Raw genomic sequence first — 21,283 nt, 5'->3', positions numbered from 1 at the left:
TCAGCAGAAAATAAATATGCTTGCTTAGTAAGTGCCTTTTGTCTAAATTTTGGGATTACCAGAAATCAGCGTTCAAAATTGTAGGTTGCCTTTGTAGGTTGTTTCATCTATAAGCATGTTTTTTCACCCAGAATTTCCAATATCTATTTTTAGGGCTAAGGTTCTAAACCTTATAATTTTGCCATGTCCGTCCATTAGTCTGTCTGTCTATCCGTCTGTGGCTGGCATGTACCTAAGAAAGCAGAAATAATCGTAAACTACACAATGGCTGTACTTATTTAATATATGTTCTTATAGTGACTGTATCCTGCAGACAAACTGTGAAAACAGCTTTGCAGGGCTATGTATAAAAAAACTCTGTGAAAGAATGCCTCTATAACTGTCGTTTCGCTATCCGTTTGTCTGTATTCACAGGGCTGTATCTCGAGAACCGTAATAAATTGCATGACCGGCAACGCACCCGCAGTCCTAATAATGCTGTAGGTGTCCATGGGCGGCGGTGATCACTCACCATCAGGTGAACCGCCTGCTCGTTTTCCAGCTGTACGTAACTGACAGCTGAAATTTACAACCCTTATTACGCGACTCTGACTAGCACTTCATGTGGAATGACACATAGACAATTTTTTATCCCAACATTCCCACGGGATAGGGATAAAATCTCGAAATAACAACTGCTAGGCTTAAGCAGCGTTTCCACTAATAATGTGCGAGGATGTATTGCGAGGGATGTGTTCCACACATCCTCGCACAGCACATCTCTGGTGGAAACAGCTGAGCGGAGCGAGGCGAGGTAAATGAATCGTTTCTATTGGTTAATGAAAAACATATTCCTCGCAATACATCCTCGCACATCTCTAGTGGAAACGCTGCTTTAGAGTCCTGAAATTTGGTATGTAGGTCTGGAATAACACATAGGCTACTTTTTATCCCAGGGATAAAATCTTGAAATTTCAACCGCTGGGCTTAGTCTTGAATTTTTGGACAGTTGTTCTCTTAACACAACCTCAATGAATACCACGATACAAATTTTGGGAATTCCCAGGGGAATTTTATAAAATCCCGGAATTTCAATTGTACCACATCGAATAGTTTACGCGTGCGAAGCCGCGAGTAAACTCTAGTAGTAAGTACTTAGCATATATGTTAACATACATACATATAAGTAATAAGTTTAAAAGTACCTAAAGCTGTTCTATCTTGGCAGGCTTTACGTGGTTTGTGGAGGCCTATGTCCAATGTAGCTATACTTGGTTTGGATAGGTATTTATTTAACTTAATGTAAACAAAACAACGTCAGTTGGTGTCTTAAATATTGAAATTCCCTTTTTAGGGTTCCGGAGCCAAAATAGCAAAAACGGAACCCTTATAGTTTCGCCATGTCTGTCTGTCTGTCTGTCCGTCCGTCCGTGGCTTTGCTCAGGGACTATCAATGCTAAAAAGCTGTAATTTTGCACGGATATTATATATAAACGATGCCAACAAAAAAGTACAATAAAAATAAAAATAAAAAAATTTAGGGTACCTCCCATAGATGTAAAGTGGGGGTGATTTTTTTTTTCTTATCCAATCTTATAGTGTGGGGTATCGTTGGATAGGTCTCTTAAAACCATTAGGGGGTTGCTAAAACGATTTTTCGATTCAGTGATCATTTTGCAAAATATTCAGCTTTAAAGTGCAAATTTTCATTAAAATCGAGCGTCCCCCCCCCCCCCTCTAAAATCTAAACCGGTGGGTGAAAAAATTTGTCAAAAATCAGGATGGTAGTAAGTATATTAAACTTACAAGGAAAACTATAAGTTTTCTTGAGAATTATTAGTAGGTTAAGAGTAAATAGCAGCCTAAGGTATAAAATATACCTAAACTTGGAATATTCCGTACCAAATACGAAATCCTTAGAAAAGTATTACTTAATTTTTTCGTAATGGCTACGGAACCCTATTTTGGGCGTGTGCGACACGCTGTTGGCCGGTTTTTTTTAACATTTCTGTATTGAAATACACTAGTCTAGTTTGTATTACAGTTTGTATATAGGTAAGTAAAATGTTGAAAATCCTTGAATATACCAAATCTGGTAGCTGAAGTTTGTTTACATTTAGTTTTTGTTTGTTTGTTTACATACCTATCCAAACCATGTATAGCAATACATATTCATCTAAACATACTGTGATTATTTTTTCATATTATAGGTCACTGACCCAAACAAATTCTTAGCACTTCACGTTTCAGTGCTAGTTGTCGCTATCATATTTCTTCTTTATTCAATTTTCCTGCGCCGGAGTGACATGTCCGTTGAGCGTGGGCATAAGCCGAATTAACCAGGATTACAACTCTACCACGACTTCTTGTGACCGGCGGCTTACAAGTGATTTTCTAATAAATTACGTGTGTTGCTAGTTAATCGTTGTGCGGTGAGGGTCTCCGCCACGCAATGAACAGAAAAAAATCGGTGTATCGCCGGTAACACATCATGGCCAAGCTGTAACGTGAATCAGGGTTGTGTGAGGAGGATTTCTTATTTTTGGTTCGATTGCACAACTGCTGTACACTATTCTCTGGTCACGTTAACTGAGTTTTGGGAGAGAGCAAAGTATCTTATTGGTATCTATCTATTAACTAAGAAAGGTAATCCTGGTAATGTGAGATAGTACTTAAAAGGTCATTAATTGCTAGTTTGAAGTATTATAATAAAATAAACAAGGAAAACACATCATCTCTTATATGAAACAAAGTACCCCGTAACGTAACAATAATCACCCAAGCTGTGCTCGAGTCTTGCACGTTTGATAAGTATGCAATACATGTACCTGTTTATCTATATACCTATGTTTAACCGTTGCCTGGTACTCACAATACCTACAACTTTGTTTATGTAGTTTGGGACTAAATCATTTGTTGTCAATTGTTCTACACGAGTAGGTACTACGTAGATCTGTTAATTAAAAGGGATGAACTGCCAGGAGAGGTTTAACCCTTCGTATGTCTTAGTACTCATCGGCTATACCTACTCTTGTTGTATACCTAACAATGATCAGTGCCAAAATTACAAGAGCAAAATTTAATTGAATTTAGAAATTAGCTTTGGTATATAACAGGAGTAGCACGTAACTGATCAGTGCTAAGAAATACAAAGGGTTAATCGGGTTAATACGTCTTCTTTTAACAGTCAATGCCAAGACAATGAGCGAAAGCAAACTCAAAAAACTAATTCCAATTATAACCGATCAGATTTAAACAACATAATTCACGACTCCATCATAAATTAAACGGCATTAGATTAATGCGTCTTAAAGTGTTAATTGACGATCATTTTATGCGTTTGCTGAATTGACATAAGAGCGCACGCGTCAAACCGACCTCGGCTGAAATTAATAGGTGTCAGTGCGCAATCTTATTTAAACTAAGGCTATTCACACATTGAATGTTTTATTTAAGTTAATAGGATTTTTACTCGGCCTGTTGTAGACGATGTTTTATTTCAAAGTCGTGATTTCACCTTTGAACTGGCGAATTGAAGCGGTACATGATAAAATAAGAACGTGAGGACTTTTGATGGATTGTTTTAGGTACTGTTTTAAGGGGCCAAACAAACTATAAGTAGTGTAAGTAATTAAAACATTGGCATAAGGAATACAAACATTTACAACTTTAAAAGAGTAACTAACTGATTCGTCAAAGACGACGCACAGCGTAAATCTTACCTTCGGCCACAGAATATAATAGTACTCTTCGGGTGAGAGTAGAGTGGTCCTACAGACATGGCGAAACTACGAGTATAAGGATTCCTAGTCCTAACTACGGAACCCTAAAAATGCAATAAGTATGGGGTTTAAAACAATGCTTTACTTACCCTAAACACGGCCGGACCACACACACGGCTAATAGTCTATTACAGGCAATTGTAATTGACGGCTCGGCCGTATCATAACACTCAATCGTCTGCGTGAATATAGGGCATGATGTTTTGATACGACTATGAATAATAGCTTCATCGTGAACTTGAACAAGCTGTTATCTTAAGGTTTTGCTGTTTTATGGCAGCTGGAAAAAAGCTGCAAAAATCCCCGTGTCAAGGGTACTTATTATAGGTAGATTCATTCACGATGACGCGTCTTATTACAATGTCATTAATGACTAATTTTGACAAAATCACGCGGTATTCGCTGTTTTTACGTCGCTTAAACAAAAAAAACCCATGCTTAGTGCCTTCATACTTACAGGTAGGTACTCCGTAAGTCAGATATTCGTTAAAATATAATGTTTCAAATTTCCGCCATTTTTAGTGACGATTTCTATTGTAAATTCGTCTACTGGTGACCATGGCCGCATTGTAATGTAGCCTCAACGTAGAGTTAATTTAAATATAAACGTCGTGGTTGTGGCCGTCTAGTGTGCGAGGTGCCTTAGGTCGACCCACATAGTATATGAAACTACACATCGAAACAAAGTTTACCTACATTGAAACAAGCCGTAAAATTAGTAAAACAAAGGTACTTAAGTAAAGGCTTGGGCTTAACATTAATTTGAATGGCTCTTTCAGTGAGAATAAACATTGAAACGTAACTAGTACATAAACTTTGAGTTACGTTATGCTGCCATTATTCAAAAGTACTAATGGTTACATACAAGGAAGGTTGACAAGGATCTAACAAGGATACTGCAGGCAGTTTATTTATTATATTGAATAGTTTCTACTTGTAATTTATTGAATCAGGCGTTACTTTGCGGAGGTCCATATCAATGAACTAAAATAATTTCCTTGCTCACCCGCGACCTTACGATAGCTAAGCTTATGCAAAATATGCGTGTTCATGCTGTTCCTCCACCTCCACACTGTAAGAACACACACAAATCACACAAACCCATCTATCACCACCACCACACTACACTGACGCGTTTCGAACTCAACCAGAGCTCATCTTCAGAGTGACACAACCGTACACGATTAACGTATGTGGGTACTTGAGAGTTACAGTGACAAGTTAAAAACGGTGGTTGTGGTTCGTTAGTCTAACAACTTACCAGTTAAAACTACCCACAAATTATTAATAATTATTGTGGCAAGGGGTTTTCGTCTCGATGTTTTAGAATGCATGGAGATAATTAGATACAACAGTATGGGGTCTACTATTAATGAGCAGGTAAATTTAATTTCATCTCCCTTGCTACGGCTTGGATCTAATTTCAGCAATGGTAGTTAATAAAACATGCCTTGACAGTAAATAAATAAAAATCAAGGTAGTTTTGAAGGACGGTTAAAAAATTATTAATAATTTGTGGGTAGTTTTGTTTCGTTTCATAAAACGTATGTGGGTACTTGGGGAGTTACAGTGACAAGTTAAAACGGTGGTTGTGGTTCGTTAGTCTAACAACTGGTAGCATGCTGTACGGTTGTGTCACTCTGAAGATGAGCTCTGGTTGAGTTCGAAACGCGTCAGTGTAGTGTGGTGGTGGTGATAGATGGGTTTGTGTGATTTCTGTGTGTTCTTACAGTGTGGAGGTGGAGGAACTGCATGAACACGCATATTTTGCATAAGCTTAGCTATCGTAAGGTCGCGGGTGAGCAAGGAAATTATTTTAGTTCAGTTTCTACTTGTAATTATTTTTAAGCCTTGATTTTGTTGGGCTATAATATTTATTTTAAACTAGATGTGTTCGTATATACGAATCTAAATGATGTTTGTTTCTTTATTTATACTCTTTATTGTACAAAAAGGAAAAACAAAAAGGTTACATAAAATAAAAAGTAAAGTATTAAGTACAAAGGCGGAAAGGCGGATGATGTAACAGATACTAGGCTTTATCCAATTAGGTATATGTTTCTTAATCAATCTAATAATGCAACAATCCTTCGATAGTCTTCTGTAGTTTTATAATTGTCAAGTTCGAGTGTCACATATAAACAAAATCATAATTCAAAAAATGGTAAAGGCTTGTATCAAAAAGGTTCTGCAACAAGTTATTTACATATCCAGTTATTTCTTAGCCACCCACGTACACAAACCTTTTCGAAATTGGGCAGGTATATTCTGTATTAGTTTATTGATTCAGTGATATTTGTACCTAGGTTGAAAAGGTTGTACTTACTTAGTTAATCAAATCTATCATGATTTACTTTGCGATTTGTAAAAACTGAAACTGCAAAACATACAACGTAACGACTAACGATCGTGCTTACAGGATTATAAAAGTCGTGTCTCAAATCATGACCACAAAATAAACGCCATCCAATTCATTATTGTCATTGTGATTTAACTTTATTTTGCTGCCATCGGGTGAAAGACTAAAAGACTATTAAATTAACAAGTTTCATATTTCGCCTACGAATAAATAATTATTTATTCGTAGTATATTTCATGTAATTTCGCCGTGGGCGGCGGCGGCCTTTCTTGCTGTACTCTCGCGCAGGCCGTTTGGTCTAAAAATATAACACTGACTCATAAATGTAATTGGATTTAAAAAATAGGTCCATCTGTTTGTTTTAAACGTCATAACGAGTCATAGGTTTTGTAGTGTTTCTGATACGGAAGATTATAGTTTAAAAGATAGACGATGAAACAAACATTCTCGCATAGATACCTATTATTATATATTACCGACAAAAAATTAAGAAGAAAAACTGCGAACAGATAACACAAAACTGAACAAAACATGGTAATAAAGACGAATAAAATAGATAGCCTCATAAAAAGAAACCTTGTTGTGTTATTAAGTACATACGTATAAGATAGGTAAGTATCAAAAAAATCATGTGATCGGATTGGCTTGTAATTTGATAAGGATTATATAGTTTAGATGACATGTAACTATCTTCTTTTCTTACGAGTAAGTTCTTGTCGGTGGAGTAACCGCCACCCAGTACCTACGGTCTTCGGCCAGCTGTTTGACTACCTGATCGAACACGACACCCACTTTCTCCTTCACCTGGTCAAAATAGGTCTGACACGGTATTTTTTTAAGCCTGCTGAAAAGAAAAGTAAAAGTAAGACGAGACAGAGGAAGGCCAAGATTGACATGTAAGTATAGTCTGTGGTATAGTGAACAAAAATTATCGACAGACTGTAAAAAAAAAAACGAATCATGCTTAACAAAATATTTCTTCATACACGCACGGACGGCTTCATAGACGGACGGAACCAGACAACAAAATAATTTTAACAATAATTTCATCCTATTTTAGTACAACGCTATGAGATCATCGCATTACGCTGTAGCAGTCACGAAATCGAAATCGCTTATAAGCATTAAGGAACGTAATAGTAATAAAGTGTTTTTGTGTTTAGCATACGCACATTATCATTAGAATATTTAAACATGTTAACGTGTGGTGAACGTGCATTTACATCTGAAAGCTGTATAATGCTGTAAGACTCTGTGGGTGCTGCTTTTGTCTACGTAGTTTCTTATGTAACGCATAGTCAAAACAAAAGTTGGTTGTTTCAAAAAGGCAACCATAGTTAGGTATATTAAAATATAACATCTAACTAGTTTTTAACGTAAAATAATCTTGCTATTTCTGTTACCAACAAATCTTGAATTTGAATTGTTTCTTTTAGTTTTATGTTTTTGTAAACATTAATAATTTTGAATAAATGTATTATTATTATATTTGCCAAAGAAAAAAATACAAACTCTTACATTACTGGCGGATAATGCATATACTACTATGATGATATGATAAATACTATGATGAAACATGAATTCCCATGGGCGCATTGTAGTAACTGGCTAATCAAAAGTTCTTTTTTTATGTTTATATTGAAAGACTGTTATTGTTCCTTTTGACTTTGTCACTCTGTTTATTATTTTCTCTACGAATACAACACGCATGATAAACTAAATCGTAGATAAAGTCGCGGACAACATTTAGTATTCTATGCGGTGATATCTACATTCTTATGCTTGGATCGATTCCAGCTTAAATTGGAATATGATGAAAATCTTGGGGTCCCGGTCGGTATTTCAATCCTGTAATCAGATTTCCTTTAGTTGATGCACTTTGTTAACAGTTAACTCAATTCACTCCCAAAAACGTTTAATCTAGCTAGAACATCAGGTCACCGAGGTTCGCTCGGGCTAAAACACGACAACACGCCTTATCCACAGCCAGACATAGGAATCGTCGGGGCAAAGTTTTCTGACAGGTAGTGAGTTCCTATATTATCGATAATCTTAACTATCGATGCTTGTTCCATATAGTGATCACTCCAAGTTTTGTTTGTAAAATTATGTTTTTATTAAAAGTGTAAAAAATTAACAAAATAATAACGTAATTCTATTCTTTTTTTTATAAATTATTTTGATACTCCTCCATCATAATTGTACTTCTTTAACTACTAAACCATTTACTGTTGTTCCACATTTTCGGGCGTTAAACGTCTCCGTCTTGACTAATGAATCCATTTCAGGTGGTTGAATGACAAATAATAAATAAATAAATCATTTAAAATATGCTTTGTGTGAACTTCATAAATATATAGTCCTCCTCGCCGTATCCGGCGACAGCGACTCCGTGAATTGTCCTTGTCCGGGTTGTGGAAAGCTCGGATGTGGCTCGCGAAACCGAACTTAGTCCGGAAAATTCGATCACATGGAGCGCAGTGAAGTTGTCTGGAACTGTTGTATGTGTAAGTGTAGGAGGGCCTTGGTCGCGTCTTACGGATTTGACGCTTAGCAACTTCATACTCGTCATCAGAACAATACTTAAAAAATACACACAATACGGGGGGCGATTACTAGTATATGGAACAAGCATCGATAATTGAGATCATCGATATTGGAACTCACTTCCTGTCTGGTGACCCCAGAGATAGATCAAGCAAGATTGTATTTTTGTCCCCGAAAATCCTCAAGAAGCAAATCTTAGCGAAAACTTTTGAGTAGCTTCTAGGATCCCTGTAGGTGATAGAACAGAATAAGTAATAATAGTACAAAATAAGGTATTTACATATGAATTACTCGTTTAATGGTGTTAAAACATTCTTGGTCATTTTCTATTTCAGCATTTAGGGAGTTGGGTGCGTAAAGATAAAGATAGCTACAATGATAATGACATTTAAACCGAAATTTATTTATCAAGTACCCGTTCCCGCGACTCCGTCCGCGTAGCATTCGATTACCGCTATCCCGCGGAACTATGCAATTTTCCGGGATAAAAACTGGCCTATGTTCTTCCCCGGTATCTGCATACCGAATTTCATCTTAATTAAATAAATAAATAAATTCGTTCAGCGGTTTAGACGTGATGCAGTAACAAGCAAACAAACAGACTTATAAACTTTCGCATTTATTTTTAGTGGGATTAGTTGGATTAGTTCACTCACACTAGTGCATCGGTAAAACACGAAGATTGTTAATCAGCCATTAGTAAAAATTGGGATGATTCACGTTCTGAAACCCAGACACTATTAAGATTCAAGTATCAAGAAACGTGTAACGATCGGGGCGCGGTCGAAATCCGAACATCGTCGCAGGCGCATGTATCACGTTGAATACGCGATTTGCGCGGCAGGGCTGCCAATTGGCACATTTTTTTTTTAATGAGATGACTAAGTCTAAAGAATGACGTTACGGTTGGCACTACCGAAAAGGAACTATATATATTGCAAAATTAGATAAACAATCTTATCTGACTTGCTTAAGTTCGGATTTTTACTTATTGTCAAACTAAAATAAAACACGTAAAAATAATAGTTTACAAAAAGAGATCGATATACAAAGCCGAGCTTATCTTATAAATCATATATCTTATATTACTCTATGTCTACTGATTATCCACGGATATAGTTATAAATATACTTAGTTCAAATAAAACTGAAAACTTGTTACCATGTAACTTGTAACTTATAAAATTATTCATAAATTTCATTATATGACAAGTGGCAACCCTGTCAAAGAACTGTGACGTCACGCATCATTGACCTGCCGTGCCTAGTGACTAAGACACACGTGAAAAAACTCTGACAACAAGAAAACGACTGTAATAATCGTCTGCGACTGAGCAAACGTATAAAATAAGATTTATCGAGAAATTGGTAGCTTAATTTGTTTATTTTAATATTTTAATGAACAACATGCACCAAGGCTTGTTTTTTTTTACAAATGTATAAAATTCCTTGTTTCAGTTCAGTTTGCGTGAATGATATAGGACCAATATATACATATATTATAGGTCATCATCATCATCTCGCTTGGCGTGTATACGTCCCACTGCAGGGCACAGGTCTCCTCTCAGAATGAGAGGGCTTGGGCCCTAAATCCCACGGGGGCCCAGTGCGGGTTGGGAACTTCACAAATACCATTAAATTTGTTCGCCAGTGTGTGCAGGATGATATTAGGTACAAAGTTATAAAATTTACTCACAAATATACCTATATTCAATTCCAACAATAACATAGGTACGTTTTGGAAGCGTATGTTTGAAATCGATTTCCTCATAATCGCCTTTTATCACTTTTGAGTTTTAGCCATTTTTAAAAGTGCGATCTAGATGTAGTCATAATCTTTCCCTTGATTTGTTTCCAAAATTAAATTTTATTTCCTAAAGCAATTAGGTCCTGGCTAAGGATTGCAAATGCATCGAAATCCGAAATAACCGAAAAAAAACAGATTTATGCTGTCTTTTATAAATTCGGATTTTAGCATAAAAACCCGTTTTTTTTAATTACCTACAATGAACAAAGTTGATTAATATTTATTTCTGTATGTGAGCGTTTTCCCTCGATCATTCCCGACCAAGTGTTTAAGAAGTGTAGTTGAGTTTTGACAAAAAATATTGGAAGATCTCCAGTCTTTTAAAATAAATAAATGTTTTCAGTAAACATACTTGCCTCGTTACCTACGCGATATTTTGTCGAATGATCGATGTAAACAAATGACTGGTGGAGCGTACATACAGGCTGTTGCATGGAAGAATAAAATTAATTAGTACGTGGTTGTAAAATTATAGTAAGTAAAATATACTTGTACTTATATTCACATTTTTTATTAAGTACATTATTTAAAGTCATCTGAATTTTAAGTAAAACCACGAAGTGCAGGGGAAATTAAATTAATAATTGTTATTCGGATATTGGTAGCTGGTACAAATGATGATGTAGGGCTATGTTTTGTGGTCCATCCATATCTACTTATATTAAACTGGTCTGTTATCCGCGATTCCGTCCGCGTAGAATTCGGTTTCCACTATCCCGCTGGAACTATGAAGTTTTCCGAGATTAAAACTATCCTATTTCCTTCCCCGGGACTCAAACTATCTGTATACCGAGTTTGATTTAAATCGGTTCAGCGGTTAAGACGTGATGAAGTAACAAACAGACTTAAAAACTTTCGCATTTATTATATAAAGTAGAATTTTGAAAATGACGATGGTGGTATAGCTATTTCTCAGTTTGTTTTTTAAATCTTCGCTTACTACGGAAATCGCAATGGGCCACGATTTTTCATTTATGTGTTTAAAAAATATTTTTGAATTATATTTATAGTAGGTAAATTGAATTATTATAAAGATATGACTTAGGTGCATGTCATTATTCTAACTAATATACTTATCTTACTTGATTGACGTATACACACACGCTGTATGCTAGCTATCCAAGTAGATTCTCCAAGGCTGTGTACTATTGTGCTAAACAAGAACGCAAACACCCTTGAGTGGCTCGAATTGCGAGAAGTGCTGTTTTTGTGTCAGCCTGTATCTACTGTCGTATACACGTTACATACAACCTTATACAAGTTATAGGTACATGTCACCAACATAGCTCGAAGAATATACAAGTAAAAGTGGTAATGGGCGGGCCATGGCAACGGGTGATGGCGAGAAACGTTCTCGAGTGCCTCTCACTAGGTGGTCTGACTATAGGTACATTGCGAGAATCGGTGGATTGGATACCGGGTAATAATACCGATAATTGTCGCGTTCTAAAGGGAGGCCTTTTTTTAATAGTGGCCATTTTTCCGGTTTGATAATGATTATGACATTACATCTCTGCCTTACCACAATGGACTGTTTGGCCACCCCGGGTCTACCATGTGCAATCAGCATCAAAAGTAGCTTAAACGCCAGGCAAGATTGTCAACACAGATATACCTATATATATTTGTGATTGTCAATTTGTCAATGCGACATAGTAAAAAAGTGTTCCTCTACTGATGGCCGGGTGACCAAGTGGTTAGAGAACCTGACTAAGAAGTTTGAGGTCCTGGGTTCGATTCCCGGCCGGGCAGATATTTGTATGAATACCTAATACGAATGTTTGTTCTCGGGTCTTGGATGTTTAATATATATTTAATTAAGTATGTATTTATCTATATAAGTATGTTTATCCGCGTTGCCTAGTATCCATAGTACAAGCTTTGCTTAGTTTGGGACTAGGTCAATTTGGTGTCAAGTGTCCCATGATATTACTTTTGATGATGACTGTACACTGTACAGTCGAATCAGATCCAGCAATCCTCACTAATATTATAAATGCGAAAGTAACTCCGCTTTCTGTTACTTTTTGGTACGTGTGTACCTTTAAATTTGGTATAGAGATTGTTTGAGTCCCCGGGGAGGACATAAGATATTTTTTATCCCGGGAAATTGCAAAGTTCCCGCGGTATAGCAATAAACGTATTCTTCGCAAATGAATTCGCGGGCTTTTGGCTAGTACATTAAATGAATAATGATGCGCAAAGGCTCGCAAGGGTATGTCAACTTGTCATTTATAGGAAAAAAGCTACAATTGACGACAGGTGCCAATTAAAGTGATTACTACGGTGTTGACTAAGTAATTATTTAATTACATCCTGGCATGGCAATCAATAATACTAATGAAGGGTTAATTATTACAACGAATAAAGGGTAAGTATCTATACGTCTCAGAGCACTTGTGATAGTATACTCGTAGAGGAGAAGAAGCGCGGTTCGCTCTGGCCTATGTGTGAAGTCACATTTGAAATTTACCATGAGCTTTATGGTGAACGAAGACATGGTGAGGAAATTATATAGAAATTCAATGGCGTGGAATTTTTATGCTGCTTACTAATGTCATGTTGACATGCCATACATTAGGCAAAGAAATCATAGCGAAATTGAGTACGAAAAGTTTCCTCCCTGGTACGTGATTCAGTTTCCTCGGCTGCATCCTGCTGCATCTTACTTTTCACAAGCTTTTATTTAACTTGAAATGTATGGTAACGTGCGGGCCAAATCTTGCAAGTGAAATTTGACGTACTTCCAGTGGTCGGATTGACTTTAAATTTGGCATACTTATGTAAATCTGGTGACAGTAAAACAATCTGGTAGTGGACCGGCTAGAATCGTCTCCGCAGGACGGAACTTCTCAACGGTTATTGGCATCGACTTGAAATTTGGTACGGAAATGCAGTTTGGATCACAACAAAAAGTCAATGTAATACAGTCAACAAAGAGTACAGTAAGCAAAAAGTTTTTCCTAAAAAAATTTTTTTTAAACTAAAACTTATTAGGCTAACTACCTACTCTTTCCTCTACTTTTTGCCCATCACACGAGCTTCTTCGTAAATAACAGGTGGATAATGTCATAAATACCATAAATAAGTATGACCGGTGCCTCAATCTGGCACAGCTCTTTGCTTATCTGTCATGAATTTTCTGCTCCAAATAGCACTGTCATTGCCAAGGTAACGAACGAGATATCGGAATAATGAGAACTTGTCGCTTTGGATAAATAACGGTACTTTGCGGAGCTGCCAATTTTTATTCTAATATTTCACCCTGATTGTAAATGAAATTGTACAAGAAATGTGCATTTAGATGTCAACATTCGTTAAATTTTATAACTTATTCCGGGCGACTTCGACTTCTGTATTTATAGGTGTGTATTTAAACCTGTATTTGTACTACTTCTGTATTTTTATACCTGTAAATCTATGCTATGAAATGAAAAATGTTTTGAGTAAATATCTGTTTGTTAAGAAGATAATGGTCCCGAATAAATTAAGGAATAATGAGGGACGAGGACTGGTGAAATGTTTCTTTTAATGTATTAAAATAAGTTTTTAGTACAATGACAATGAATCAAATTCAATTGGCAAGATTTAACCTAAACAAACTAACATACAAAGCAAGTTTAATAAAATTATAGATGTTGATGTAAGAACTCGTAAAGTGTGTATGGGCGTTTAGTATTATAGCGACGCTTAAATTGAAAAAGCCTTTTTCGCAATAATCCCACGAATATAATAAATGCGATAGTTTGTAAGTCTGTTTGTTTGTTGGTTACTTCATCACGTCTAAACCGCTGAACCGATTTAGATGAAATTCGGTATACAGATACTTTAGAGTCCCGGGGAAGGACATAGGATAGTTTTTATCCCGGAAAAAGTTCCCGCGGAATAGCGAAACCGAATTCTACGCGGACGGAGTCGCGGGTAACGGCTAGTTGCTTAATAAACAAATGTATTAATATGAAAAGAAAATGCCAATGCGTCTGAGTACGTAACTCTAATTACCTAATTCCATGTGGTGCAGCACACGGTATTCGAGCTAGATCCAAAATAGCTTTCCTATTTCCACGGCACGCACCATCGCGTCCATTCCCAACTTCAAACACAGTTCTGTTACATTATAAAGCGGAACCAGCTCCCTTTGCTAACCACCAATAAATTCTCGAATAATTCGGAACAGCAGTTATTTCGGGAAGTCGCCTGGACATGCTCCAAAAGCGAGCACTCGGTCACTTTCCACGCTGAGTCAATGACACAAACTACACAAAGTGAGTAACAACGCTCACTTGCTTCGTAGTGACGCGCCATTGCGTTCAGTTTCACGGGAAAATCTAAATTTATAAGTTTTATTCACTATTTTGATTTCGAGCCCGATGTTCTCGAGTGAGTCAGCTTTTCGTGCGATTACAATTTCGTGGGAGTAGCGCGGGAAAACGGTTTTTACGTGTTTGTAAGTGAAAATTTTGGGAAGGCTCACTAAATTACTATCATTTTATTTGTCTTTCGAACAATTGTTTTTTTAGACTATCGCGGTCATTAGGTACTAATTTTATTATTTAAATTCGGGTTTTGTTCCGAAATATTGAGCTTCTCTAAAATCAAGGTACCTACGCCCTACGAATAATAATTCTTATTATTCATAGCCTACGCCAAACAAACCCCGAATTTAAATCATAAAATTGTTTTTTTTTTCTTGTAGAAGGTCATTTTATCGTTATTTTAACTAAGCTCATAAATATTTGAACAGTGTAGGTATAATATTTATGCAATATACTTTTCGATTCGAGTCAAAGTAAAAACAAGAAATTGTTAAAAGGCGTTGTTCTTACCTGCTCGAGTATAAATATTTATGTATTTTTGCGTATAGCTTCCAAAGATTCGTAAAATGTTTAAATGTTTATAGAAGTACAAGCTCACCTTGGCGGTTAAGTACATATTGTCAGTATGTTTAAATCCTATGTCTAATCGCAAGTCTCGACTGTAAGAACTACGTGTATGAATGTAGGTACGTCAATATAAAACGCAATTATTTAAATTATCAGTAGACATCTTATAGGAGTGCTGCCTAGTTGAGACAACAAACATTAAAAAAAATGCACGTTTATACAGGGTGGAAAGTTTAGATGGGGCAGCAATACTGGGTTAAGACACTAAACTATAGTTAAAATGTTCAGTTTTTAGTTGGCACATACTGTTTAATTTTCTTTAAGCATAAAGGATTCATATTCGTAAAAAACAACATGAGACAGTTTCACTTTGCAAATTAGTACCCTACGAACTGTATGGAAAAAGTTTTCTTTGATTTGTGGGTGTTCTAGTACTCTAACCTTAGTTGGTCTTAAATAGTGTTTTATAATCCTTGATAGAAATGGGACCGATTGGCATTCAAAACAAAAAGAGTCAAATCTGTAGATTTTCTCGCTGACTGTACATTTTATCAAAAATCTGTGAATGTCGATTGTCATCACTCAAAAAGTTAGTAAAGGCCTCCTAAGAGCATTTTCGCGTAGCAGCAAGTACATAGTGTGTAATCTACAGTCATCTACATTAATATCTGCCACAGCGGAACGTACAAAAATATCTGACACGTCCTACTTGCCCTAGAAATAGAGTCGTATCAGATATTTACGCTCGCTTTGCCTGATCAACTAGGAGCATGTAGTTCGAAATAAATGATCATTATAACTAGGCAGTGTGACACAATCAATATGCAACATTTACGATAATATGGGCGTTAAGAACGCTTAACACATGGTACATCCTTGACAACTAATTGATGCACGTTAGATCATCAACAGAACCCGTTCAGACACTATAACATTCCATGTGCTCATGCAAAGGTAGCGGTCGGAAATTGGTGACATTTTACATTTTAAATTACTATCAGACTAGCATTGATATCTATCGTAAAGTTGTGTTTATCATCATCATCATCATGTCAGCCGAAAGACGTCCACTGCTGGACATAGGCCTCCCCCAAGGCTCTCAACTCAAGAGTTGTGTTAATGTGGTTGTTGAATTCTTAGACTAGCAGTCATAATATTTACAGATCTATTGAATAATATTTCTCCATCGTATTTTGTCCGATAAGTTCGTTTTTATCTTGTTTTCTCAATCAGCTTCAGTAAACTTCAGTAAGCTAGATAAATACGAACTTTTTCCGACAAAATACGATGGCAATAGATTACTCACTACATCTGTACTCGTAGTCGTTATGCGGCGTGTATTATATAGGTTTAGTTTTGTCGTCCTCAGAAGCAAGATAGATTAATGCCTAGTGTGTATTAACATAATTGGCATTTGGTCGATCTACCGCCCTAATTGTCATTCTGGATCTATGTAGCTAGAAGCATCCTCTATCTACTGGGAACAAAAACCACATATGTACAATTGTGATAATATGACAAGACGATATTTTATCCCGAAAAAAGCTTTGCTCGCGACTTTGTCTATCAAGGTTAATTCGTATGTTACAACCGTTTGTATGAGTAACTTTCATTTTACAATGGAACTTTTTCCAGTCAGCCGTTTAATATAGTTAACCACCCTTTAACGTGGATCAAAGATTTGGTTTTAACCCTTTTACAGATCATTTCTAGAATAAGTTTCAAAATCTTACTGTATTAAAATATAAAACTGACTAAAATATATGTACACTAATGTACTCGTAGGTACAGCAATAATACCGATAGCTGGCACATCCCTAAGCATTCCGATGCGACTTTATGTTATCTTTTTAACCCAAAAAAGGCGAACGAAGTAAGTTGAATACAAATCGCGTAATTTTTGTAACAATTTCATTCCTTCTTGAGTGTGCTGTAGGTAGCTCTAGCAGTTTCAAAGAGTTGTAGGGAATGATTAATTTACATCCAATAGCTGGTACGTTTTATCATAATAGGTCATGCGAGCTATAAATTCTAGATGGACCCCGAAAAAATCTTTCTTATTAGAAATTCGTTATAGCGGAACTCGGAAGATGTAATTTGCAGATACACGATACATACTTTACTCATATTTGTCCAAATTGTTCACCAACGTCAGAAACTATGAACTGAGAATGTGTCTAGAAACACTTCTCCCCATCGCTTATAAGTTCACAAAGTTCTGGGTATTCAGATAACAGTAGTAATTTCCGATAAATATAACTTAAATAGTCACTAATAATACTCGTATTAATAATGCGACCCAACGTTATTTAAAAGAGAATTAGCATGGTTGTTTTTATACTTTATTGTTTATTGATCTTATCACATTGTGGGAACGTATTATTGCGTTTGCTTGACAACCTTTGGTGTCACGAATGGACGAGTAGGTATGTTTTGTGTACTTACACATATTCTTTACATATTCAATCAATAAATTACTCGTGTTAAGAAAAACAATTCAAATATTTGTAAGCTGTATTGGCTATCATTCACTAAGCAAGGGCATGTAATGTTAGGTATTTAAGTAGGTAATTGCAAAATAATACATAATGATAAAATTATTAAATGTAAAGAAGTCATAAGAATAGAGACTGCGAGTTGGCTTTTGCCCAGCAGTTGGACTATTTTATACAAGCAAATAACAAAAAAATAAATAATGACTGCACAATTAGCACAATTATTATTACCGTTAATGCAGCGTAACTAATGATCCCTTGAAATTTAATGCAATTTCACCGGATTTACCATTAAATCGTTGCTACTTATTAGTTAATTTAACTCATTATTACATTACTCTAAAAGGTTAACATTATTAACTATTTTTAATCCTGACTTCACACTTTACAATGAAGTGATCAGAAAGTATCATGTTTGATGCTATTTTTTCTTTTAGTGTTAATTTAGTAGTAGTGTTAATTTACACACGTTCCACTCCACCCACACGTGCATAATCTACAAGAAATAGTTTGAAGATAATTAGTTCCTATTATGTTAATACTCGGACTACGTGTTTGTAGTAAACAAACGGCAAACATCTGTTTTATTGACGGAGAACCTCACGATAAGGAACGTAAATAAACAGATAGCGATTGAGAGCCATCAAGAACAACTCGCTGATATAAAGCAGAACATTTCAGACATCGGAATGATAAAAGGAATTAATATCGCACATTGAAACGTGCCAGAAAATATTTGTGGAACATTTAAAATGAAATACACGGCAGAACATAGAGGAACATTTTGAAGTGTACATATGTATAAAAGTATCGAGTTTGGCTAGAATTTCACAGTATTTATGGTTGCTGACCTGAGTGAAGAATCGCTCTCTCGCTTCAGCCATGCTCTCGTTGCGTAGTCCATCGTTGTCGGTATCGGTGATTTCAGGATGCTGGGCATTAGGCTGGCGCTGCGGAGTCGGGTCATCTGTTACGTCCACAGCTGGCGTTGTTTGTGTTAAAGCTTCAGCGGGCACGGCCGCCGGAGCGGCTCGCTCAGACGAGTCCTCGGCCATCACTTTTCGCTCTACACTCCCGTCCCCTTTGCCACCAACAACACCGTTACTCTTCGCACTGATTTTCGATTTATTCTTCTTTTTCGCTTTCGTCTTCGGCTTCTTCGGCGGCTTGCCCTCGTGGAAGCGTCCGCTGGCGCAGCACTGCACGTTACCCATGTCGGAGCGCGCGCATGTCGCGAATCACTCGGTCGGCGGGAGTCGGTTCGGTCGGTCGGTCGGTCGTTTGATCGCGACGGCGTCGGCGCCAGCTCGCGAATGAGGATCCCAGCGTCGCGGCGCCACCCACCCGCCGGTATTTTTGACGCAAACTTCGGAATCGCGCTGACCGCCGATTACGCGGATGCCGTCGACGGAGGATCGCATCCGAAAGCCGAACCGCGTGTCGGCCGCGCTGGCGTCATCGTGCCCCGGCCCCCGCGCCGCAAGGTCAAGGCGTGATCATTGTTCCCGGCCGCTGCTGCTAGACGCGCGCCACCGCTCCGCACCGATGCCAGCCGATTAACCAGTAAATCACAGCCAACCACCAAAAGCCCAGCGCGAGCGACCGCCAAGCACACCACAGCTCGGCACGCCACAGATAACCGCTATGGTATCGATCACGCTTCGTAAACCAACTTCAGCTGCCACGGGAACGGCGTTGTTACACGTACGATCGCTTTACGATTTCGGTTTATAACGATGTTGTCGCGTTTTTAATTAGAAACAAGTTTACCGAAGTGAAGTCGAGACAAAACTTGTAAAAGAATAACAAGGCTTTGGCTATGCCCTAAGCGACCTTCGTTTCTTTTATTTCTTTTCCGCGCGAAATGTTGATAGCCTGAACCGCACGTGTTGTGGCGGCGGTTGCCGGGCGACCGCTGATAAACAGTTTCCTACGCTAAGCCCCAAACGAGAGAACAACGCGACGGAAAACACTTATAAATATTATGGTTAATAGCAAATTCACCTATCAGCGTTGTCTGCTACGAACGGCAGTTTAAATGGTAAACAGAGGTATTTAGATCACGACTTCCTTCCTGTTCTCGGAACATGTGAGGAAGTAGTCCTAAATATGCTATCAAGTATAATTGATGCATCTATGTTCCCGTGGCCAGTCAGTCGATCAATCGTACCTACTCCTACTAATATTTGTGTAAGTTTGTGAGTATGTGTGTGTGCGTGTGTGTGTGTTTGTTATTCCTCCACGCTAAAACGGCTGGATGGATTGGGATGATATTTGGTAGGAGGATAGTTGGACGTTTGGAATAAGACATACCTAGGCTACTTTTATCCGGATATTCCACGATATTCGACGGAATAAAATCTCTAAATCTCATCCGCTGGGTATAGTCATGAAATTAGGCACTGTTTATAACGCAACGTCAATAAAGACCACTATGCCATTTTTGGGAGTTCCTACGGGAATTTAGTAAAATCTCGGAATTTAAATTCAATTTCTGGATCTAATTAATGATTTGTTTACGCTTGCGAAGCGGGGGGTAACACTGTTTACAATATTTTAAGCCTTATAAAATTACTTGTATATAAAAGAAATGAATATCTATTTGCTTCAACTAATTCATAAATCGAGTGTCACCGTTTCAATACAGTTATGCAGCATTGTATTGTGTAGGTATTACCGGCGATGCAAGCACCGTAGCCAGGTCATTAGTATTGGTGACGCGTAGTTCATAAATTTAACTATTAAAATTTATTGGTAAGTATTGTACCTGGCACTTTGTACGTGTGTCCCATATTAGAATTTCAACTAATATGTATATGAGAAATACATCGATAGTTCTCAGAATGTATTTCAGTTGCGCAAAGATGCAGTTCACATTGCAAAACGCTCATGTCTCGATGTTACCTTTTTACTATATTTACACACGATGCATAAGTATGCTAATGATTTCGATCTCGTACGTAGACGGTTTAGAAGCTATAAAGAACCCTTTAAACAATAAATAGGCGTTCGTAAACTTAGTAATACATTAATTTGAATACGAAACACCAAGACAACAATTATTTGTTCAAAATCACTACGGAACGAAGTGCAGTAAAAAACTTAGTTTTTTTTGTATAAATAATAATGTTTTTCCATCGTATTTTTCCGATAAGTTCGTATTTTTCATGCTTTCTCAATCAGCTTAAAGATAAGATAACATTTATTTGCAGAAAAAGGGTTAATTACACGTCTTAGTGTTATGTTAGATATCGTTCCTTCTTTTTCAGCTGCATTCATACAGCATGCAAATGATGCATTCAGTAAATTTCAGTGAGTAAACTAGTTGAGAGAGCAAGATGAATACGAAACTTTCCGACAAAACACGAATGACAAAGCATTATTCACTACATCTGGCCCTATATACACGAAGGTGTTGAAGTTTATTCATTT

The 21,283-nt window shown here is 37.1% G+C and overlaps 1 protein-coding gene across 2 annotated transcripts in view; it reads right to left on the bottom strand.

Annotated features, from left to right (window-relative positions):
* Positions 1-21,283, bottom strand: part of Sarm (sterile alpha and armadillo motif) — a 134,457-nt gene that overhangs the window by 61,221 nt on the left and 51,953 nt on the right. Inside the window, exon 1 of one of the 2 annotated variants that reach the window (XM_074087742.1) lies at positions 18,703-19,285. The exons of the other annotated variant lie outside the window; for it this stretch is intronic. Coding sequence (XP_073943843.1) covers positions 18,703-19,065 — 363 coding nt within the window. The 5' untranslated portion in view covers positions 19,066-19,285. Of the gene's footprint in view, positions 1-18,702; positions 19,286-21,283 lie in introns of those variants that run through there. 2 annotated transcript variants of the gene reach the window in all.

Source organism: Choristoneura fumiferana, chromosome 5, assembly GCF_025370935.1.
Source record: "Choristoneura fumiferana chromosome 5, NRCan_CFum_1, whole genome shotgun sequence".
NCBI lineage: Eukaryota > Metazoa > Arthropoda > Insecta > Lepidoptera > Tortricidae > Choristoneura > Choristoneura fumiferana.
Note: the sequence above shows the minus strand (reverse complement) of the source record. Positions and strands in the feature narration are given on the sequence as shown.